This window comes from Lipophrys pholis, assembly GCF_963383615.2.
Source record: "Lipophrys pholis genome assembly, contig: SCAFFOLD_64, whole genome shotgun sequence".
Taxonomy (NCBI): Eukaryota; Metazoa; Chordata; class Actinopteri; order Blenniiformes; family Blenniidae; genus Lipophrys; species Lipophrys pholis.
Genome location: NW_028292185.1, coordinates 62,501 through 87,500, shown reverse-complemented (window position 1 = coordinate 87,500; position 25,000 = coordinate 62,501). Strand labels below are relative to the sequence as shown.

The 25,000-nt window shown below is 51.3% G+C and overlaps 2 protein-coding genes across 3 annotated transcripts in view; one reads left to right on the top strand and one right to left on the bottom strand.

Moving 5' to 3' along the window:
* pelp1 (proline, glutamate and leucine rich protein 1) overlaps positions 1 to 716 on the bottom strand; it is a gene marked incomplete at its 5' end in the record, with an annotated part of 25,704 nt that extends 24,988 nt beyond the window's left edge. Inside the window, one exon of the mRNA XM_080493753.1 lies at positions 579 to 716. Coding sequence (XP_080349879.1) covers positions 579 to 716 — 138 coding nt within the window. The remainder of the gene's footprint in view (positions 1 to 578) is intronic.
* On the top strand, positions 581 to 6,624 carry med11 (mediator complex subunit 11). 2 transcript variants are annotated; one of them, XM_080493755.1, is made up of 4 exons: positions 581 to 828; positions 899 to 1,258; positions 2,596 to 2,726; positions 5,714 to 6,624. In XM_080493755.1, the coding sequence occupies exons 2-4, from the start codon at positions 1,189 to 1,191 to the stop codon at positions 5,867 to 5,869; spliced, it is 357 nt and encodes a 118-aa protein (XP_080349881.1). In that variant the 5' UTR covers positions 581 to 828; positions 899 to 1,188; the 3' UTR covers positions 5,870 to 6,624. The 2 variants fall into 2 exon arrangements, with proteins under 2 accessions (XP_080349881.1, XP_080349880.1); XM_080493754.1 differs by having other exon boundaries at positions 736 to 1,258.
* The last annotated feature ends 18,376 nt before the right edge of the window (positions 6,625 to 25,000 follow it).

Here is a 25,000-nt window from a genome sequence, read left to right as displayed (position 1 = left end):
CTCAGGACCGTAACCCCCCAGGACCGTACCCCTCCTCCTCAGGACCTCCACCCCTCCTCCTCAGGACCGTAACCCCCCTCCTCAGGACCGTAACCCCCCAGGACCGTACCCCTCCTCCTCAGGACCGTAACCCCTCCTCCTCAGGACCGTAAACCCCCCTCCTCAGGACCGTACCCCTCCTCCTCAGGACCGTAACCCCTCCTCCTCGGGAACCGTAAACCCCCCCCCCCACTACCACCTCCACCCCCCAGGACCGTAACCCTCCTCCTCAGGACCGTAACCCCCCTCCTCGGGAACCGTAAACCCCCCCCCCCCACTACCACCTCCACCCCCCAGGACCGTAACCCTCCAGGACCGTACCCCTCCTCCTCAGGACCGTAAACCCCCCTCCTCAGGACCATAACCCCTCCTCCTCGGGAACCGTAAACCCCCCCCCACTACCACCTCCACCCCCCAGGACCGTAACCCTCCTCCTCAGGACCGTAACCCCCCAGGACCGTACCCCTCCTCCTCAGGACCGTAAACCCCCCTCCTCAGGACCATAACCCCCCCTCCACCCCCCAGGACCGTACCCGTACCTGCGAGCTGAAGGCTCCGTGCTCCCGGTAGCAGGCCAGCAGGGCCGGAACGTGTTCGGGCCGCTGTTCTTTCAGAACCGACACCAGACCGTCGGTGAGTCGCAGCACCGACGGCCCATGCAGCCACGAAGCAGCCATGTTGTCTGTCCACTACGTCATCACGGTGCGACGGTGTGACGTCAACTCTTTGTGATCCGGCGGTGCGCGCGGAGATGCTGTTGTGACTGTCGCTACAGGCGTTACTCTTGGAGTTACTGCTGCGTTACTCTTGGAGTTACTGCTGCGTTACTCTGGGAGTTACTGCTGCGTTACTCTGGGAGTTACTGCTGCGTTACTCTGGGAGTTACTGCTGCGTTACTCTGGGAGTTACTGCTGACTGTCGCTACCTGCGTTACTCTGGGAGTTACTGCTGCGTTACTCTGGGAGTTACTGCTGACTGTCGCTACCTGCGTTACTCTGGGAGTTACTGCTGCGTTACTCTGGGAGTTACTGCTGACTGTCGCTACCTGCGTTACTCTGGGAGTTACTTCCGACACAGCGGTCCGGTTGGTCTGCCTCCAGGTCCAGGTCAGGGTCCAGGTCCAGGTCCAGATCAGGGTCCAGGTCCAGGATGGCCAACGAGCGGCTCCGAGCTCTGGAGGACGTGGAGAAGGAGATTGCTATGGTCCTGCAGTGTGCTGGTGAGAAGACTGTCTGTCTGTAGACTGTTGGTCTGTAGACTGTTAGTCTGTAGACTGCTGGTCTGTAGACTGCTGGTCTGTAGACTGTTGGACTGTAGACTGCTGGTCTGTAGACTGCTGGTCTGTAGACTGTTGGACTGTAGACTGTTGGTCTGTAGACTGCTGGTCTGTAGACTGCTGGTCTGTAGACTGTTGGACTGTAGACTGTTGGTCTGTAGACTGCTGGTCTGTAGACTGCTGGTCTGTAGACTGTTGGACTGTAGACTGTTGGTCTGTAGACTGCTGGTCTGTAGACTTCTGGTCTGTAGACTGTCTGTAGACTGCTGGTCTGTAGACTGTCTGTCTGTAGTCTGTCTGTAGACTGCTGGTCTGTAGACCTCACCACCGTGATCACCTTCACTAACTCCTTTAGGAAGCCTCCTAACTCCTTTCCTAACTCCTTTCCTTAACCCTGTGATGTCATCCAGGGGTTGAGGTAAAGTCCATAGGTAAGGAGACAGGAGGGACATTGAGGATGTCCCCTGTCTTCTAGCACAGTGCTCTGGAACTAGCAGCTAATATCCAGATTTCACAAGCATCCCGAAGCAGCGGCGTGATCAGTGGTGCAGGCAGTGGATCAGTGGTGCAGGCAGTGGATCAGTGGTGCAGGCAGTGGATCAGTGGTGCAGGCAGTGGGTCAGTGGTGCAGGCAGTGGGTCAGTGGTGCAGGCAGTGGATCAGTGGGTCAGTGGTGCAGGCAGTGGGTCAGTGGTGCAGGCAGTGGATCAGTGGGTCAGTGGTGCAGGCAGTGGATCAGTGGTGCAGGCAGTGGATCAGTGGTGCAGGCAGTGGGTCAGTGGTGCAGGCAGTGGGTCAGTGGTGCAGGCAGTGGATCAGTGGGTCAGTGGTGCAGGCAGTGGGTCAGTGGTGCAGGCAGTGGATCAGTGGGTCAGTGGTGCAGGCAGTGGATCAGTGGTGCAGGCAGTGGATCAGTGGGTCAGTGGTGCAGGCAGTGGATCAGTGGTGCAGGCAGTGGGTCAGTGGTGCAGGCAGTGGGTCAGTGGCTCAGTGGTGCAGGCAGTGGGTCAGTGGCTCAGTGGTGCAGGCAGTGGATCATTGGCTCAGTGGTGCAGGCAGTGGGTCAGTGGTGCAGGCAGTGGGTCAGTGGTGCAGGCAGTGGGTCAGTGGTGCAGGAAGTGGGTCAGTGGTGCAGGCAGTGGATTAGTGGTGCAGGCAGTGGATTAGTGGTGCAGGCAGTGGGTCAGTGGTGCAGGCAGTGGGTCAGTGGCTCAGTGGCTCAGTGGATCGGGCAGTGGTTTTCCTGTACCACCGCTCAGTGTTTCTTGGTGTGTTTGCAGGGAACATCGTTCTAGAACTTTCCAAAGACAAACACAACGCCAGCTTCCTGGACCGACAGCTGGTGCAGTTCCAGAGCTCCGTCAGCAGGGTGGAGAACGAGCTGAGCTCCCAGATCAGATACCTCACCCAGGTGAAGCTCTCTCTACTGTCTGTACTGTGTACTCTCTGTACTGTGTACTCTCTGTACTCTCTCTACTCTCTGTACTCTCTGTACTCTCTGTACTCTCTATACTGTCTGTACTCTCTGTACTCTCTGTACTCTCTGTACTCTCTATACTGTCTGTACTGTCTGTACTCTCTATACTGTCTGTACTGTGTACTCTCTGTACTCTCTCTACTCTCTCTACTGTCTGTACTCTCTGTACTCTCTATACTGTCTGTACTGTCTGTACTCTCTATACTGTCTGTACTGTGTACTCTCTGTACTGTGTACTCTCTCTACTCTCTCTACTCTCTATACTGTCTGTACTCTCTATACTGTCTGTACGCTCTGTACTCTCTGTACTCTCTCTACTGTCTGTACTCTATACTGTCTGTACGCTCTATACTGTCTGTACTCTCTATACTGTCTGTACGCTCTGTACTCTCTGTACTCTCTCTACTGTCTGTACTCTCTATACTGTCTGTACTGTCTGTACTCTCTATACTGTCTGTACTGTGTACTCTCTGTACTGTGTACTCTCTGTACTCTCTGTACTCTCTGTACTCTCTATACTGTCTGTACTGTCTGTACTCTCTATACTGTCTGTACTGTGTACTCTCTGTACTGTGTACTCTCTCTACTCTCTCTACTCTCTATACTGTCTGTACTCTCTATACTGTCTGTACGCTCTGTACTCTCTGTACTCTCTCTACTGTCTGTACTCTCTATACTGTCTGTACGCTCTGTACTCTCTGTACTCTCTGTACTGTCTGTACTGTCTGTACTCTCTCTACTCTCTCTACTCTCTATACTGTGTACTCTCTGTACTCTCTGTACTCTCTATACTGTCTGTACTCTCTGTACTCTCTCTACTCTCTATACTGTCTGTACTGTGTACTGTCTGTACTGTGTACTCTCTGTACTCTCTATACTGTCTGTACTCTCTGTACTGTCTGTACTCTCTCTACTCTCTATACTCTCTGTACTCTCTGTACTCTCTGTACTCTCTATACTGTCTGTACTGTCTGTACTGTCTGTACTCTCTGTACTCTCTATACTGTCTGTACTCTCTGTACTCTCTGTACTCTCTATACTGTCTGTACTCTCTGTACTCTCTATAATGTCTGTACTCTCTGTACTCTCTACTCTCTATACTGTCTGTACTCTCTGTACTCTCTGTACTCTCTATACTGTCTGTACTCTCTGTACTCTCTCTACTCTCTATACTGTCTGTACTCTCTGTACTCTCTATACTGTCTGTACTCTCTCTACTCTCTATACTGTCTGTACTCTCTGTACTGTCTGTACTCTCTACTCTCTATACTGTCTGTACTGTCTGTACTCTCTGTACTGTCTGTACTCTCTCTACTCTCTATACTGTCTGTACTCTCTGTACTGTCTGTACTCTCTGTACTGTCTGTACTCTCTCTACTCTCTATACTGTCTGTACTGGCTGTACTCTCTCTACTCTCTATACTGTCTGTACTCTCTCTACTCTCTATACTGTCTCTACTCTCTGTACTGTCTGTACTGTCTGTACTCTACTCTGTATACTCTGTATACTCTCTACTCTCTATACTGTCTGTACTCTCTGTACTGTCTGTACTCTCTATACTCTCTATACTGTCTCTACTCTCTGTACTGTCTGTACTGTCTGTACTCTACTCTGTATACTCTGTATACTCTATACTCTCTATATTCTATACTCTGTATACAAGTGGTGGCCAACCCGCGGCTCTTTGATCTTTGAACACCCTCCACAATGTTAATCACAGCATTAATCCTCTTCATCTCCACCTATCATCCTCTTCATCTCCACCTATCGTCCTCTTCATCTCCACCTATCGTCCTCTTCATCTCCACCTATCGTCCTCTTCATCTCCACCTATCGTCCTCTTCATCTCCACCTATCATCCTCTTCATCTCCACCTATCGTCCTCTTCATCTCCACCTATCATCCTCTTCATCTCCACCTATCGTCCTCTTCATCTCCACCTATCGTCCTCTTCATCTCCACCTATCATCCTCTTCATCTCCACCTATCGTCCTCTTCATCTCCACCTATCGTCATCCTCTTCATCTCCACCTATCATCCTCTTCATCTCCACCTATCGTCTTCCTCTTCATCTCCACCTATCGTCCTCTTCATCTCCACCTATCATCCTCTTCATCTCGACCTATCATCCTCTTCATCTCCACCTGTCGTCCTCTTCATGTCCACCTGCCGTCCTCTTCATGTCCACCTGCCGTCCTCTTCATCTCCACCTGTCGTCCTCTTCATCTCCACCTGTCGTCCTCTTCATGTCCACCTGTCGTCCTCTTCATCTCCACCTGTCGTCCTCTTCATGTCCACCTGTCGTCCTCTTCATGTCCACCTGCCGTCCTCTTCATCTCCACCTGTCGTCCTCTTCATCTCCACCTGTGGTCCTCTTCATGTCCACCTGTCGTCCTCTTCATGTCCACCTGTCGTCCTCTTCATGTCCACCTGCCGTCCTCTTCATCTCCACCTGTCGTCCTCTTCATCTCCACCTGTGGTCCTCTTCATGTCCACCTGTCGTCCTCTTCATGTCCACCTGTCGTCCTCTTCATGTCCACCTGCCGTCCTCTTCATCTCCACCTGTCGTCCTCTTCATCTCCACCTGTGGTCCTCTTCATGTCCACCTGCCAAATGAAGCTTCATGAACCACAGTCTTTACTTTCTGCCTCCACCAGAGGGCGCTATGAGGCTGTAATGTGTTTTCAAACGGACCAATCAATGAGCCGTGTTTCTTCTTCACTTCCTCTCTGGTCAGTGTTTGTTTCAGGCGACAGCGCCCCCAAGCAGCAGCTGGTGTAACTGTTTGATCCGGTCTCTAAACTGAACCAAATGAAGGGGTGAAAATTCTGGGCTCCGCCCCCTTCCATGTGAACCGAGTCCCGGACTATCCAATGTGAAAAGACCCTCACAGACTGTTGTGTCCTCGTCTCTCCACCAGGTGGCGACAGGCCAGCCTCATGAAGGCTCCACCTACTCGTCCAGGAAGGACTGTCAGATGGCTCTGAACCGGGCCGAGTACGCCAAGGTCAAGCTGGGGGAGCTGGGCCGGACCTGTGAGCTCATGCTGGAGCAGCCGCCAGCGCAGCAGGCCTGAGGGCAGAACCTCCCGTACCATCCACCGCTCAGAACCACTGCTGTGATCCACTGCTCTAATCCACCGCTCTGACCCACCGCTCAGAACCACCGCTCAGAACCACCGCTCAGAACCACCGCTCTGAACCACAGCTCAGAACCACCGCTCTGATCCACCGCTCTGATCCACCGCTCTGACCCACCGCTCAGAACCACTGCTCTGATCCACCGCTCTGACCCACTGCTCTGATCCACCGCTCTGACCCACTGCTCTGATCCACCGCTCTGACCCACCGCTCAGAACCACTGCTCTGATCCACCGCTCTGACCCACTGCTCTGATCCACCGCTCTGACCCACCGCTCAGAAGCACCACTGACTCTGGAGTCTCGGGATCCTGTAAAAATCAACATGAAGAAAAGTTTTGTTTCTGGAGTTCTAGAGTTTTTCTTCTTTCTTCTTTCTTCTTTCATCTTTCTTCTTTCTTCTTTCTTCTTTCATCTTTCTTCTTTCTTCTTTCTTCTTTCTTCTCACTCTGTTCTTTCACACCTTTGCTCTGTCCAGTAAAAAGCTTCCACCGTTTCCTGAGGATGGAAAAACTTGATACCAGAGAGAGACAGAAAGACAGACAGAGACAGAAAGACAGACAGAGAGAGAGAGACAGACAGAGAGAGGGAGACAGACAGAGACGGAGACAGACAGAGAGAGAGGGAGACAGAGGGAGTCTCTTCTCGTCAGTCCATCATTTTCTTTGACCAATAAAAACTCTGATAAAGTTTTTCTTTGTTTGAAACTTTTATTTTTGTAACTAACGTTTCCTGTTTGTTCAGTTTCTTATTGTTGTAACATTTTTCCTCCCTTGTCCTGATCGGCAGCTTGGGCCAACAATATGATGTGATCTAGAACCTTCGGAGTCAGAACAGTTTTTGGTCTTGAACAGGGAGAGACCTGGAGTCTCCTCCTGTTGCCTCCTCCGTCAGAAGTTGGTATGGCTGCTGGACACGACCGGGGGGGAATGCTCAAAGAGAGAGAGAAGAGGGGGGGGGGGGGGGGGGGGGGGGGGGGAACGCTCAAAGAGAGAGAGAAGAGAGGGGGAGGGGGGGGGGGGGGAACGCACAAAGAGAGAGAGAAGAGAGGGGGGGGGGAGACGCTCAAAGGGAGAGAGAAGAGGGGGGGGGGACGCTCAAAGAGAGAGAGAAGGGGGGGGGGGACGCTCAAAGAGAGAGAGGAGGGAGGGGGGAACGCTCAAAGAGAGAGAGAAGAGAAGTTGAGGGGGGAGGGGGATAACATATAATACCCTTGTTGTGCTACATATATTATTTGCAGTTCTCACACTGATCCAAATACTTTACAACTGTTATTAGATTAACCAGCCTGAGCAGCTCTATCTAGACAGTAACATGATTTTCTAGATTAACCAGCCTGAGCAGCTCTACCTAGACAGTAAGATGATTTTCTAGATTAACCAGCCTGAGCAGCTCTACCTAGACAGTAAGATGATTTTCTAGATTAAACCAGCCTGAGCAGCTCTACCTAGACAGTAAGATGATTTTCTATATTAACCAGCCTGAGCAGCTCTATCTAGACAGTAAGATGATTTTCTAGATTAACCAGCCTGAGCAGCTCTATCTAGACAGTAAGATGATTTTCTAGATTAACCAGCCTGAGCAGCTCTATCTAGACAGTAACATGAAGCAGGAACATGAATTAACAAAGAGGCAACAACAAAAGAGGAACATGATTTTTAGAGTTTGAACAAGCAACTTCAGAAGCACCTTTAGTGAGGAGTGGAAGTGTGTGTGTGTGTGTGTGTGTGTGTGTGTGTGTGTGTGTGTGTGTGTGTGTGTGTGTGTGTGGTTTGTCCACTGGTTGGGACCGGAACTGTTGTGGGGGGACCCGTAGCGACACCCCGGTGTCCGAGGCCATCGGGCCCGGACACCGCCACCCCGGCAGACGCCAGCCCCCCAGGCCTGGGGAGGCCCCAGCGAACCACCCCAGAGAGCCCCGGGCCGAGCGGGCCAAGACCCCCCCCAACTCCGGCGGCGAGTCCTGCCGCACCCCCGGGAGCCGCGGTCCATGATGACCATGGTCTACAATGACCACAGTCCATGATGACCACGGTCCATGATGACCATGGTCCATGATGACCACGGTCTACAATGACCACGGTCCATGATGACCATGGTCCATGATGACCACGGTCCATGATGACCACGGTCTACGATGACCACGGTCCACGATGACCACGGTCTACGATGACCACGGTCCACGATGACCACGGTCCACGATGACCACGGTCCCATGTCGGTGACGATACAATAGAAAACAGGAATAGGAACAAAAGAAAACAAAATACTCTGTGGAGGTTAAACACGGGTATTCGACACTATAAGACAGGACTGGAACACATAAGGTCAGAGATGAAGAAGTACCTAGCAGAAAGTACTAATGGAGAAGTAGACCTTACCATCCTGTGGGACGCTCTTAAAGCAGTTCTGCGTGGAAAACTGCTTGTCTTGGTTTCATACCAGGAAAAGACCAGGAACACTGAAAGACTTAGAAAGTACACATAACAAATACCAAGATCCAGAAGTCCTCCAACAAATGAAAACAGTGAGGGAAGAAGTCGAGGACAGTCTCAGAGAGGGGACAGAAGAAAAGCAGATGTTTAAGACAGAATCTGTCCCAACTGGAACCACGACGACGTCAACAGGGATCCAACTCTACAATCGGAACGAGACGAATCCAGAACCCGACAACTACGTCACCATCCAGAAGAAATACTCAAAGGGTTTGAGGATTACTACAAAAATCTTTACTCAGAACCTCCTTCAGCAGAAGAAGAGGGTGGAGGGACTCGGGTATTTAAATAAGCAGAATAAAATGATGTGGGTACTGAAGTACAGTCTGATGTAGTATTTAAGCAGGAAACAGGTTTAGGGTCGGAGTCAGATACTTCATACAGAGATCAGGTGGGTCATGTAGTAGTGGGGGCTCGGGTCAGAGTAGGGGACTAGAAGTTCTAATTCATAAAAAACTGCAGTTTAAATGTATTAAGGTATTTAAGGATACAGAAGGTAAGGTAATTATAATTTGGGTAGAAATAGTTTGACTGGTTCCATTAGTTCATATTGAAACTCCAAATGGGAGGAGCCAGAGTCCTCTGGAGAGCTGGAGGTGTTAACTTAGTGATGGATCCAGTTCTGGACCCAAGGAGCTCCGTCAGGTGAAGGAGCTCCGTCAGGTGTAGCAGCAGGAAAGCTGCACAGTTCTGGACCGAAGGAGCTCCGTCAGGTGAAGGAGCTCCGTCAGACCTTCTCTCCTAGAGGTTTCTATCTCAGGGGGACATTACATGCTCCGTTGGGAGTACCTTGATATCAGATCTTCCTCAGTACTACTCGAGTTGCTTCCTGTTATTGAGAAGATTCCAACGCCAAGATGGAGGTTCAATTCTTCTTTACTGCAAGAAGTTGAATTCAGGGAGGCGTTGAGGAGTCATAGTAACTCTTACATTGCTGTAAATGTTCCCACTGCGCCCCCTGCTGGAGGAGCTTGGGAGGCTCTCAAGGCAGTGGTAAGAGGGTTTGTCGTACTACAGTATATGCATCACATGAGAAAAAGAAAAGTATTATGAAGCAGACGGAACTTGAAAGCAAAATTAAGAAATTGGAAACTGATTTGAAAAGGTGCTTGAATACTAATGGTCTCAGAGAACTAACTCAACTAAAATATGAATATAACTGTATCCTGTCTCAGAAAGTAGTTTTCTCTTTTTAGGATGAGACAAAAATACTTTGAATCTGGGGACAAAATGAGGAAAGTATTGCCTCCCGGCTTCAGCCAGAGGGAAGTACCTTCACTGATCCCTGCAATCGGAGCCCCAGGAGGAGACGTCCTCACTAGTATTGATATTAATAATACCTTTAAAGACTTCTACAGGAGCTGTATACGTCGGACTGTAGTAATGAGGAGGAGACGTCCTCACTAGTATTGATATTAATAATACCTTTAAAGACTTCTGTAGGAGCTGTATACGTCGGACTGTAGTAATGAGGAGGAGACGTCCTCACTAGTATTGATATTAATAATACCTTTAAAGACTTCTACAGGAGCTGTATACGTCGGACTGTAGTAATGAGGAGGAGACCTCCTCACTAGTATTGATATTAATAATACCTTTAAAGACTTCTGTAGGAGCTGTATACGTCGGACTGTAGTAATGAGGAGGAGACCTCCTCACTAGTATTGATATTAATAATACCTTTAAAGACTTCTGTAGGAGCTGTATACGTCAGACTGTAGTAATGAGGAGGAGAATATGAAAGAATACTTTGAGAAATTAGACCGAACAAAATAATCGGAAGAACAAAAGAAGGATCTAGATTCAGCAGTAACTCAGGAGGAACTAGTGAGTTATTAAAGGATTACCAAAGGATACTCCTTACTTAGTTAACTCCTCTACTATATGATATGTACATGGAATCATTTGAGAGAGGAGAACTACCTCAAACGTTATCTCAAACTCCGATTACACTGATTGTGATAAAAGACAAATGAGAGAAAGAATTATTTCTCTGGACGCAAAGATATTGTCAAAAACTTTAGCCAATGGATTAGATGTTGGATTAGAGTTATCACCTCTCTGATACATAGAGACCAGGTGGGGTTCAGGACCAGGTGGGGTTCATTACTAAACCTAGAGACCAGGTGGGGTTCAGGACCAGGTGGGGTTCATTACTAAACCTAGAGACCAGGTGGGGTTCAGGACCAGGTGGGGTTCATTACTAAACCTAGAGACCAGGTGGGGTTCAGGACCAGGTGGGGTTCATTACTAAACATAGAGACCAGGTGGGGTTCAGGACCAGGTGGGGTTCATTACTAAACCTAGAGACCAGGTGGGGTTCAGGACCAGGTGGGGTTCATTAATAAACCTAGAGACCAGGTGGGGTTCAGGACCAGGTGGGGTTCATTAATAAACCTAGAGACCAGGTGGGGTTCAGGACCAGGTGGGGTTCATTACTAAACCTAGAGACCAGGTGGGGTTCAGGACCAGGTGGGGTTCATTAATAAACCTAGAGACCAGGTGGGGTTCAGGACCAGGTGGGGTTCATTACTAAACATAGAGACCAGGTGGGGTTCAGGACCAGGTGGGGTTCATTACTAAACCTAGAGACCAGGTGGGGTTCAGGACCAGGTGGGGTTCATTAATAAACCTAGAGACCAGGTGGGGTTCAGGACCAGGTGGGGTTCATTAATAAACCTAGAGACCAGGTGGGGTTCAGGACCAGGTGGGGTTCATTACTAAACATAGAGACCAGGTGGGGTTCATTAATAAACATAGAGACCAGGTGGGGTTCATTACTAAACATAGAGACCAGGTGGGGTTCAGGACCAGGTGGGGTTCATTACTAAACCTAGAGACCAGGTGGGGTTCAGGACCAGGTGGGGTTCATTAATAAACATAGAGACCAGGTGGGGTTCATTACTAAACCTAGAGACCAGGTGGGGTTCAGGACCAGGTGGGGTTCATTAATAAACATAGAGACCAGGTGGGGTTCAGGACCAGGTGGGGTTCATTACTAAACCTAGAGACCAGGTGGGGTTCAGGACCAGGTGGGGTTCATTAATAAACCTAGAGACCAGGTGGGGTTCAGGACCAGGTGGGGTTCATTACTAAACCTAGAGACCAGGTGGGGTTCATTAATAAACCTAGAGACCAGGTGGGGTTCAGGACCAGGTGGGGTTCATTACTAAACATAGAGACCAGGTGGGGTTCATTAATAAACATAGAGACAAGGTGGGGTTCAGGACCAGGTGGGGTTCATTACTAAACATAGAGACCAGGTGGGGTTCAGGACCAGGTGGGGTTCATTACTAAACCTAGAGACCAGGTGGGGTTCAGGACCAGGTGGGGTTCATTAATAAACCTAGAGACCAGGTGGGGTTCAGGACCAGGTGGGGTTCATTACTAAACATAGAGACCAGGTGGGGTTCATTAATAAACATAGAGACCAGGTGGGGTTCATTACTAAACATAGAGACCAGGTGGGGTTCATTAATAAACATAGAGACCAGGTGGGGTTCATTACTAAACATAGAGACCAGGTGGGGTTCAGGACCAGGTGGGGTTCATTACTAAACCTAGAGACCAGGTGGGGTTCAGGACCAGGTGGGGTTCATTAATAAACATAGAGACCAGGTGGGGTTCAGGACCAGGTGGGGTTCATTACTAAACCTAGAGACCAGGTGGGGTTCAGGACCAGGTGGGGTTCATTAATAAACATAGAGACCAGGTGGGGTTCAGGACCAGGTGGGGTTCATTACTAAACCTAGAGACCAGGTGGGGTTCAGGACCAGGTGGGGTTCATTAATAAACCTAGAGACCAGGTGGGGTTCATTAATAAACCTAGAGACCAGGTGGGGTTCAGGACCAGGTGGGGTTCATTACTAAACATAGAGACCAGGTGGGGTTCATTAATAAACATAGAGACCAGGTGGGGTTCATTAATAAACATAGAGACCAGGTGGGGTTCAGGACCAGGTGGGGTTCAGGACCAGGTGGGGTTCATTAATAAACATAGAGACCAGGTGGGGTTCAGGACCAGGTGGGGTTCATTACTAAACATAGAGACCAGGTGGGGTTAATTAATAAACATAGAGACCAGGTGGGGTTCAGGACCAGGTGGGGTTCAGGACCAGGTGGGGTTCATTAATAAACATAGAGACCAGGTGGGGTTCAGGACCAGGTGGGGTTCATTACTAAACATAGAGACCAGGTGGGGTTCATTAATAAACATAGAGACCAGGTGGGGTTCAGGACCAGGTGGGGTTCATTAATAAACATAGAGACCAGGTGGGGTTCAGGACCAGGTGGGGTTCAGGACCAGGTGGGGTTCAGGACCAGGTGGGGTTAATTAATAAACATAGAGACCAGGTGGGGTTCAGGACCAGGTGGGGTTCATTACTAAACATAGAGACCAGGTGGGGTTCATTAATAAACATAGAGACCAGGTGGGGTTCAGGACCAGGTGGGGTTCAGGACCAGGTGGGGGCTGCTATTTCGCTTGGTGCTGAAAAAGCTTCTGATCGGGTCCAGTGGGGGTACTATACTGTATGTTTACATTATCAGGTGGATAATATCATTATACTATCAACCAGAGGGGAACCTTTCTCCTTACTGTAGACTGAGCAGGGGAACCTTTCTCCTCACTGTAGACCAGAGGGGAACCTTTCTCCTCACTGTAGACTGAGCAGGGGAACCTTTCTCCTTACTGTAGACTGAGCAGGGGAACCTTTCTCCTCACTGTAGACTGAGCAGGGGAACCTTTCTCCTTACTGTAGACTGAGCAGGGGAACCTTTCTCCTTACTGTAGACTGAGCAGGGGAACCTTTCTCCTCACTGTAGACTGAGCAGGGGAACCTTTCTCCTTACTGTAGACTGAGCAGGGGAACCTTTCTCCTCACTGTAGACTGAGCAGGGGAACCTTTCTCCTCACTGTAGACTGAGCAGGGGAACCTTTCTCCTTACTGTAGACTGAGCAGGGGAACCTTTCTCCTCACTGTAGACTGAGCAGGGGAACCTTTCTCCTTACTGTAGACTGAGCAGGGGAACCCGCCAAGGCTCACCACTCAGCCCCGGTTGGTTCTGCTCAGCATTAGAACCTCTAGCAGCAGCGATCCGACAGGAGGAGAACTTTTGCAGAATTGACGTCGAGGGATCTGTTCATCAACTGATGTTGTACACGGACGATGTTCTGCTGTTAGTATCGGATCCTTCAGTGCTGAATATACTTTACTCATTCTCCAAATGTTCAGGGTCTAAAGTTACCTGGGCCAATCAGAGGCCCTGCCACTGACAAAGCTTTGTCCCACAACATTGTCTGTCCCCCAGCATTGTTTGTCCCCCAGCATTGTCTGTCCCCCAGCATTGTTTGTCCCCCAGCATTGTTTTTACCCCAGCATTGTTTTTACCCCAGCATTGTTTGTCCCCAGCATTGTTTGTCCCCAGCATTGTCTGTCCCACAGCATTGTCTGTCCCCCAGCATTGTTTGTCCCCAGCATTGTTTTTACCCCAGCATTGTTTGTCCCCAGCATTGTTTGTCCCCAGCATTGTCTGTCCCACAGCATTGTCTGTCCCACAGCATTGTTTTTACCCCAGCATTGTTTGTCCCCAGCATTGTCTGTCCCACAGCATTGTTTGTCCCCAGCATTGTCTGTCCCACAGCATTGTTTGTCCCCAGCATTGTTTGTCCCACAACATTGTCTGTCCCCCAGCATTGCCTGTCCCACAGCATTGTTTGTCCCCAGCATTGTCTGTCCCACAACATTGTCTGTCCCCCAGCATTGTTTCAGGAGGGTCATTTCTCCTGGCCTAGTTTACAATATCTCTGCATTCTGTTTCCTCCTCGTCTGGATGACCTTATTAAAGTGAACTTTGACCCTCTGTGGATGTGAGACGCTGGTCTTCATTGTCCTCGTCTGGATGACCTTATTAAAGTGAACTTTGACCCTCTGTGGATGTGAGACGCTGGTCTTCATTGTCCTCGTCTGGATGACCTTATTAAAGTGAACTTTGACCCTCTGTGGATGTGAGACGCTGGTCTTCATTGTCCTCGTCTGGATGACCTTATTAAAGTGAACTTTGACCCTCTGTGGATGTGAGACGCTGGTCTTCATTGTCCTCGTCTGGATGACCTTATTAAAGTGAACTTTGACCCTCTGTGGATGTGAGACGCTGGTCTTCATTGTCCTCGTCTGGATGACCTTATTAAAGTGAACTTTGACCCTCTGTGGATGTGAGACGCTGGTCTTCATTGTCCTCGTCTGGATGACCTTATTAAAGTGAACTTTGACCCTCTGTGGATGTGAGACGCTGGTCTTCATTGTCCTCGTCTCGCTGGGGACAGGTTAATGCACTTAAAATGAATTCAATTCAAAACTCAGCTCTGTGCTACGTTCTCTCCCCCTACAGAACCTCTAAGTTATTTAATCTGTGATATTATTTGTAAAGGTTTTCTCTGGAATGGTAAGGGCCCACAACTGCATCTTGGGAAACTTCCACAGCCTGTAGAAAGAGGGGGGGGGGGGCTGGGACCCCCAAGACTAGGCTTTTATTACTACACATACAGCTTGAGACACCTTGAGACACCTTGAGACACCTTGCACATTGCCTCCAGAGCGCCCCACCACGGTACTCCATAGAGCAATCTGCAGCAGCACCTTTACCACGAAGAAACTGTCCTAAAATTAGGAAGGAGGACAAACTCCACCCTATTATATCACCTCTTCAGGAGATGTGGAAAGACATTCTAAAGATTGGAGACGTTGACCCTTATCTAAATTGTACATCCAGTATTTGTCTGAATCCAAACGTTTGTATTAATAAAGTTTCCTTCTTGTGGACCGTTGGATAAAGGGATTGGAACTATGGGGGACCTGTACAGTGGGAATATAATGAAATCATTGGAGGATCTATCACAACAATATGGGCTGGGCAGGAACCACATGAGGAAGTACCTTCAGATTCTGGAGTGTTTAGTACACAGTATCAGGCCCCACAGACTGCAGGTCCAGTAAAGGTAATTTTTAAGATATTGGGGGGGGGGGGGGGGGGGGGGGCTGTTGTTCAGCCTCGGTGAGAATAAAAACATGGCCTCTCTGAAACGGGGACGGGAAAAAGATTTAGGGATTTATTTTGAAGACCAGGATCAATATGTACTCATGGTGGTACTTTCTCCAGAGACCTGAGAGTGAGACTACTGCAGTTTAAAATATTACACCGCTTTCATTGGACACCAAGTAGATGATTTAGAATGGGGTTGCTAGATTCACACTGTGGTGGTACTTTAATAAACGTACTGGGGTCTGTTCTGGATGAGAATACATCATTTTATACAGAATGTACCTGGTGTACACGGGAGTTCTGTTCATCAGTGTATGTTCTTGGATACTCAAAGGTTTTGCTGAACTTGCCTAATGCACTGAAGGACTGGAACAGATGTCCTGGAACACACGTCCTGGAACACACGTACTGGAACACACGTACTGGAACACACATCCTGGAACACACGTACTGGAACAGATGTCCTGGAACACACGTACTGGAACACACGTCCTGGAACACACGTCCTGGAACAGATGTCCTGGAACACACGTCCTGGAACACACGTCCTGGAACAGATGTCCTGGAACACACGTCCTGGAACACACGTCCTGGAACAGATGTCCTGGAACAGATGTCCTGGAACACACGTCCTGGAACACACGTCCTGGAACAGATGTCCTGGAACAGATGTCCTGGAACACACGTCCTGGAACAGATGTCCTGGAACACACGTACTGGAACACACGTCCTGGAACACACGTCCTGGAACAGATGTCCTGGAACACACGTCCTGGAACACACGTCCTGGAACAGATGTCCTGGAACACACGTCCTGGAACACACGTCCTGGAACAGATGTCCTGGAACAGATGTCCTGGAACACACGTCCTGGAACACACGTCCTGGAACAGATGTCCTGGAACAGATGTCCTGGAACACACGTCCTGGAACAGATGTCCTGGAACACACGTACTGGAACACACGTCCTGGAACACACGTACTGGAACACACGTCCTGGAACACACGTCCTGGAACAGATGTCCTGGAACACACGTCCTGGAACAGATGTCCTGGAACAGATGTCCTGGAACACACGTCCTGGAACACACGTCCTGGAACAGATGTCCTGGAACAGATGCCACTACAGACACGCCCTGGAACAGGCGTCCTGGAACAGACGTCCTGGAACAGACATCCTGGAACAGTCGCTGCTACAGACGCCCTGGAAAAGTCGCCCTGGAACAGATGGCACTACAGACACGCCCTGGAACAGCTATCCTGGAACAGATGTCCTGGAACAGATGTCCTGGAACACACGTCCTGGAACAGATGTCCTGGAACAGATGCCACTACAGACACGCCCTGGAACAGGCGTCCTGGAACAGACGTCCTGGAACAGACATCCTGGAACAGTCGCTGCTACAGACGCCCTGGAAAAGTCGCCCTGGAACAGATGGCACTACAGACACGCCCTGGAACAGCTATCCTGGAACAGATGTCCTGGAACAGACGTCCTGGAACAGACGCCCTGGAATAGACGCCGCTACCAACACGCCCTGGAAAAGTCGCCCTGGAACAGATGCCACTACAGACACGCCCTGGAACAGGCGCCCTGGAACAGACGTCCTGGAACAGACGTCCTGGAACAGACGCCCTGGAACAGTCGCTGCTACGGACGCCCTGGAACAGACGCCCTGGAACAAACGCCGTTACAGACACGCCCTGGAACAGACGTCCTGGAACAGACGCCCTGGAACAGACGCCCTGGAACAGATGCCCTGGAACAGATGTCCTGGAAGAAATGCTGCTACAGACCCACCCTGGAACAGATGTCCTGGAACAGATACCTTGGAAAGGACATCCTGGAACAGACGTCCTGGAACAGAAGCCGCTACAGGCACACCCTGGAAAAGACGCCCTGGAATAGACGCCACTACCAACATGCCCTGGAAAGAGCACCTTGGAAAGGGCACCCTGGAACAGACGCCGCTACAGACATGCCCTGGAACAGACGCCCTGGAACCCACGCCCTGGAACAGACGCCCTGGAACAGACGCCCTGGAACACACGCCATGGAACAGACGTCCTGGAACAGACGTCCTGGAACAGACGTCCTGGAACAGACGCCCTGGAACAGACGTCCTGGAACAAATGGCCTGGAAAAGACGCCCTGGAACAGACGCCGCTACAGACACGCCCTGGAACAGATGCCCTGGAACAGACGCCCTGGAACACACGCCATGGAACACACGCCGTTACAGACACGCCCTGGAACAGACGTCCTGGAACAGATGCCCTGGAACAGATGGCCTGGAAGAAATGCCGCTACAGACCCACCCTGGAACAGATGTCCTGGAACAGACGCCCTGGAACAGATGCCGCTACAGACACGCCCTGGAAAGAGCACCTTGGAAAGGGCACCCTGGAATAGACGCCGCTACAGACACACCCTGGAACAGATGCCCTGGAACACACGCCCTGGAAATGATGTCCTGGAAAAAATTCCTTGGACCAGACGCCATGGAACAGACGCCCTGGAACAGACGCCCTGGAACACACGTCCTGGAACACACGCCATTACAGACACGCCCTGAAACAGATGCCCTGGAAAAAACGCCCTGGAAAAGAGGTCCTGGAACAAATGTCTTGGAACAGACGTCCTGGAAGAAACCCCGCTACAGCCACGCCATGGAACAGACGCCATGGAACAGACGTCCTGGAACAGACACCCTGGAACAGACGTCCTGGAACAAATGGCCTGGAAAAGACGCCCTGGAACAGACGCCGCTACAGACACGCCCTGGAACAGATGCCCTGGAACAGACGCCCTGGAACACACGCCATGGAACACACGCCGTTACAGACACACCCTGGAACAGACGTCCTGGAACAGACGCCCTGGAACAGATGGCCTGGAAGAAATGCCGCTACAGACCCACCCTGGAACAGATGTCCTGGAACAGACGCCCTGGAACAGATGCCGCTACAGACACGCCCTGGAAAGAGCACCTTGGAAAGGGCACCCTGGAACAGACGCCGCTACAGACACACCCTGGAACAGACGCCCTGGAACACACGCCCTGGAAATGATGTCCTGGAAAAAATTCCTTGGACCAGACGCCCTGGAACAGACACCCTGGAACAGACACCCTGGAACACACGTCCTGGAACACACGCCCTGAAACAGATGCCCTGGAAAAAACGCCCTGGAAAAGAGGTCCTGGAACAAATGTCTTGGAACAGACGTCCTGGAAGAAACCCCACTACAGCCATGCCATGGAACAGACGCCATGGAACAGACGTCCTGGAACAGACGCCCTGGAACAGATGCCCTGGAACAGATGCTCTGGAACAGACGCCTCTACAGACGGCTCTACAGACACGCCCTGGAACAGACGCCCTGGAACAGACGCCTCTACAGACGGCTCTACAGACACGCCCTGGAAGAGACGCCCTGGAACAGATGCCCTGGAACAGACGCCTCTACAGACGGCTCTACAGACACGCCCTGGAAGAGACGCCCTGGAACAGACGCCTCTACAGACGGCTCTACAGACACGCCCTGGAACAGACGCCCTGGAACAGACGCCTCTACAGACGGCTCTACAGACACGCCCTGGAACAGACACCCTGGAAGACGTCCTGGAAAACCTCCAGTTTCTTTGGCATTGATTTGACAAAAGTGTACACGTTGCCCAACCTGCTGCTCTAGGTACGCTCTACATGCCGGGTGGCGCTGTGGAGCCCCATTAGAACCAATGAACTACATAAAGCACCAGCAGGAAGGATTTGTGGAGTGGTGCAGAAGCTTTATTTTGAAGTCGGCCGGAAGCGGGGTGGTGCACGCCTTTCTGCGGCTGTGAGGGCGGGGCTGACGCACACACTGACCCACCGGCTCCTGCTCCGTTAGTATTCACCGGCTCAGTGCAGACACGCTGCCCGGCTCCAGGCCCGTTCTTCCCCGGTAGTGAGGAGGAAGAACCAGCACCATGGCTCCCGGTGCTCTGCGCGCTCTCTGGCTGCTGCTGCCGCTGCTGCTGCCGCTGCAAGGTGAGGCTTCATGCCGGGAGCGACGCGCCTCTCCTGGTGCCGCACCGTGCTGAAGGCCGGTCTGTCCCGGGATGCACCCGGGGGGGGGGGGGGGGGGGGGATTAACGGTCCTCATGGTGCACCTCCGGAATCAAACAGAAAACCGTGTGTGTGTGTGTGTGTGTGTGTGTGTGTGTGTGTGTGTGTGTGTGTGTGTGTGTGTGTGTGTGTGTGTGTGTGTGTGTGTGTGTGTGTGTGTGTGTGTGTGTGTGTGTCTCAGACTGTTCACATCAGTAGATTGTGAGGCTCACCGCAGATATGAATGCAAAAAACACTGTAACCTCAGGATGGTGGAGGGTCTGTAACCTCAGGATGATGGAGGGTCTGTAACCTCAGGATGGTGGAGGGTCTGTAACCTCAGGATGATGGAGGGTCTGTAACCTCAGGATGGTGGAGGGTCTGTAACCTCAGGATGATGGAGGGTCTGTAACCTCAGGATGATGGAGGGTCTGTAACCTCAGGATGATGGAGGGTCTGTAACCTCAGGATGGTGGAGGGTCTGTAACCTCAGGATGATGGAGGGTCTGTAACCTCAGGATGGTGGAGGGTCTGTAACCTCAGGTTGATGGAGGGTCTGTAACCTCAGGATGATGGAGGGTCTGTAACCTCAGGATGATGGAGGGTCTGTAACCTCAGGATAACATGCAGTTCTATAATCTTCAGCTTTTCTCTCTCTCTCACTCACTCACTCACTCACTCACTCACTCACTCACTCCCCCACTCACTCACTCACTCACCCCCTCCCTCACTCACTCACTCACTCACTCACTCACTCACTCACTCACTCACTCCCCCCCCCACCCACCCACCCACTCACTCACTCACTCCCTCACTCACTCACTCACTCACTCACTCACTCACTCACTCACTCACTCACTCCCTCCCTCCCTCCCTCCCTCACCCACCCACCCACTCACTCACTCACTCACTCCCTCCCTCACCCACTCACTCACTCACTCACTCCCCCACCCACCCACCCACCCACTCACCCCCTCACTCACTCACTCACTCACTCACCCACCCAGTCAGATCAGTACTGACCTCATGTCCTCTGCTCTCTCTGCAGTCGTCTCTCAGGATAATTTTGACCTCTCAGACGCTCTGGGTGACGAGGAGACACGTGAGTCTCTCTCTCACACACACACACACACACACACACACACACACACACACACACACACACACACACACACACACACACACACACACACACACACACACACACACACACACACACACACACACACACACACACACACACACACACACACACACACACATACACGTCTCCACGTGAACTCCCAGTAGAGATTCGTAGATCCCAGCAGATCTTAGTAGATCCAAGTAGACCTTGGTAGATCCCTGTAGATCCCAGCAGATCTTAGTAACTCTTAGTAGATCCCAGTAGATCTTAGTAGATCCCAGCAGATCTTAGTAGATCCAAGTAGACCTTGGTAGATCCCAGCAGATTTTAGTAACTCTTAGTAGATCCCAGCAGATCTGAGTAAATCTTAGTAGATCCCAGCAGATCTTAGTAGATCCAAGTATACCTTGGTAGATCCCTGTAGATCCCAGCAGATCTTAGTAACTCTTAGTAGATCCCAGTAGATCTTAGTACATCCCAGCAGATCTTAGTAAATCTTAGTAGATCCCAGCAGGTCTTAGTAGATCCTAGTAGACCTCGGTAGATCCCAGCAGATCTCAGTCAATCTTAGTAGATCCCAGCAGATCTTAGTAACTCTTAGTAGATCCCAGCAGATCTTAGTAGATCCAAGTAGACCTTGGTAGATCCCTGTAGATCCCAGCAGATCTTAGTAACTCTTAGTAGATCCCAGCAGATCTTAGTAGATCCCAGCATATCTTAGTAGATCCCAGTAGATCTTAGTCGATCTTAGTAGATCTTAGTTAATCTTAGTAGATCTTAGTAGATCTTAGTTAATCTTAGTAGATCTTAGTTAATCTTAGTTAATCTTAGTAGATCTTAGTTAATCTTAGTTAATCTTAGTAGATCTTAGTTAATCTTAGTTAATCTTAGTAGATCTTAGTAGAGCTTCGCTGGCTTCTTCACCAGCGGCTCTGTCACAGACTGTCGGTGCCACATGTTGAGATTCGACCTTCACTTGGTGAACTTTGACCCCTGGTGACTTCCTGTGAGGTGATGCAGCTGGTAACGGTGTGAAGATGGTTTTACACTGGAGACCTTTCATCTGTGAGCTGCAGTGACCCTGAAGCCTGGAGCCCCGGCAGCCCCTGGAGGAGCAGGAGGAGCAGGAGGAGCAGGAGCAGGAGGAGCTGGAGGAGCTGGAGGAGCAGGAGGAGCAGGAGGAGCAGGACCAGCCGGAGGAGCAGGAGGAGCAGGAGGAGCAGGAGGAGGTGAGAGAAGGATCTCCAGCTGCAGAACCCTTTTTGTCCTTTGAGTTGTGAGAACTCTTGAATGTGACTTCATTTATTATCAGTCCATCTATAAGTACTGTGTTTCAACCAGGAGGGCGGCGACTGCGCGCCTTGGAAAACCCCATTAGTGGGGGCTGTGGCCTACCAACAACAGGGACAGTTTGACACTGTGGAGACACACACACACACACACACTCACACACAGACACACTCACACACACACAGGTCACTGTGGTGACATTTAAAACGTCTGAACAACGTTCAGAAGCTAAGAACCCTCAAATGTACGGAATTTACATGAATGGCCAACCGAGCTGGAGGAACCGGGTGACTGCCGGGTGACTGCCGGGTGACTGCCGGGTGACTGCCGGGTGACTGCCGGGTGACTGCCGGGTGACTGCCGGGTGACTGCCGGTGGACTGCCGGGTGACTGCCGGGTGACTGCCGGGTGACTGCCGGTGGACTGCCGGGTGACTGCCGGGTGACTGCCGGGTGACTGCCGAGATTGACTTGGTGAACCTTCACACTGGTTCTACTGAAAATCCAGAGCATTTTGAAGCTCTAAAGATGCTCTAAAAGTAATATGATAGGTTCCTCCAGGTACCAGGGGGCGCTGGTTCCTCCAGGTACCAGGGGGCGCTGGTTCCTCCAGGTACCAGGGGGCGCTGGTTCCTCCAGGTACCAGGGGGCGCTGGTTCCTCCAGGTACCAGGGGGCGCTGGTTCCTCCAGGTACCAGGGGGCGCTGGTTCCTCCGGTGACCAGGGGGCGCTGGTTCCTCCAGGTACCAGGGGGCGCTGGTTCCTCCAGGTACCAGGGGGCGCTGGTTCCTCCAGGTACCAGGGGGCGCTGGTTCCTCCGGGTACCAGGGGGCGCTGGTTCCTCCGGTGACCAGGGGGCGCTGGTTCCTCCAGGTACCAGGGGGCGCTGGTTCCTCCTGACAGAGAGCCTCAGGCAAGAGTTGCTGCCTCTGAGCTGCAGGAGTCTGGTCTCCCTCCTCTGTAATGATTACAAGATCCTCTATAAGGCCCTCACCAATATCCCCCCCCCTCAGGTTTCTCTCTGGAGGACTTCTTTAAACCGGATGACTCTACTTCCAACACCAAAGCTCCTAAACTCGTCCCCAAAGTCCCTGCAGCCACCAGAGCTCCTGCTAAACCCAAACCCATACCAGGTGAGACCCTGAGCCCCCCCAGACCCAACCACAGCTCCCCCGGGGGGCGCTGCTGAGCCAGAACAACATGTCTCTTCTTCCTGAAGAAACTTTGATTTGCTTTATTTTTTAGTTTGATTTAATCAGACATGAGGTCCACAGGGTGTTTCAGTCCATCTCCACAGGGTGTTTCAGTCAGTCTCCACAGGGTGTTTCTGTCCGTCTCCACAGGGTGTTTCAGTCTCCACAGGGTGTTTCAGTCTCCACAGGGTGTTTAAGTCAGTTTCCACAGGGTGTTTCAGTCTTTCCACAGGGTGTTTCAGCCAGCCTCCACAGGGTGTTTCAGTCAGTTTCCACAGGGTGTTTCAGTCTTTCCACAGGGTGTTTCAGCCAGCCTCCACAGGGTGTTTCAGTCAGTTTCCACAGGGTGTTTCAGTCTTTCCACAGGGTGTTTCAGTCCGTCTCCACAGGGTGTGTCAGTCAGTCTTCACAGGGTGTTTCAGTGTCCACAGGGTGTTTCAGGGTGTTTCAGTCAGTTTCCACAGGGTGTTTCAGTCTCCACAGGGTGTTTCAGGGTGTTTCAGTCAGTTTCCACAGGGTGTTTCAGTCAGTCTCCACAGGGTGTTTCAGTTTCCACAGGGTGTTTCAGTCCGTCTCCACAGGGTGTTTCAGTCAGTTTCCACAGGGTGTTTCAGTCAGTCTCCACAGGGTGTTTCAGTTTCCACAGGGTGTTTCAGTCCGTCTCCACAGGGTGTTTCAGTCAGTTTCCACAGGGTGTTTCAGTCAGTCTCCACAGGGTGTTTCAGTCAGTTTCCACAGGGTGTTTCAGTCCGTCTCCACAGGGTGTTTCAGTCTCCACAGGGTGTTTCAGTCTCCACAGGGTGTTTCAGGGTGTTTCAGTCAGTCTCCACAGGGTGTTTCAGTCTCCACAGGGTGTTTCAGGGTGTTTCAGGGTGTTTCAGTCAGTTTCCACAGGGTGTTTCAGTCAGTCTCCACAGGGTGTGTCAGTCAGTCTCCACAGGTTGTTTCAGTCAGTCTCCACAGGGTGTTTCAGTCTCCACAGGGTGTTTCAGGGTGTTTCAGTCAGTCTCCACAGGGTGTGTCAGTCAGTCTCCACAGGGTGTTTCAGTCAGTCTCCTCAGGGTGTTTCAGTCAGTCTCCACAGGGTGTTTCAGGGTGTTTCAGTCAGTCTCCACAGGGTGTGTCAGTCAGTCTCCACAGGGTGTTTCAGTCAGTCTCCACAGGGTGTTTCAGGGTGTTTCAGTCAGTCTCCACAGGGTGTGTCAGTCCATCTCCACAGGGTGTGTCAGTCAGTCTCCACAGGGTGTTTCAGTCAGTCTCCACAGGGTGTGTCAGTCAGTCTCCACAGGGTGTTTCAGTCAGTCTCCACAGGGTGTTTCAGACCATGAAGATGTTCAGTCTGGTTCTTCATCATTGTTTTCTGACCTTTAACCCCTCAGCTGCTGGAGACCTGGACCTGGCCGATGCCTTGGACCCGAGCAATGACGTCAGTGGGCGCGATGGGAGGAAGGGTCAGGGAGGTCAGACAGTTACTCTCTGGTTAAACCCACCACTGTGTCCACACTGTGTCCACACCGTGTCCACACCGAGTCCTCACCGAGTCCACACCGAGTCCACACCGTGTCCACACTGTGTCCACACCGAGTCCACACCGAGTCCCCACTGTGTCCACACCGAGTCCTCACCGAGTCCACACCGAGTCCCCACTGTGTCCACACCGAGTCCTCACCGAGTCCCCACTGTGTCCACACCGAGTCCTCACTGATTCCAAGTCCTCATTGAGTCTTCACTGATTCCGAGTCCTCACTGAATCCTCACCGATTCCTCACCAAGTCCTCACCGAGTCCTCACCGAGTCCTCACCGAGTCCTCACTAATTTCGAGTCCTCACTGATT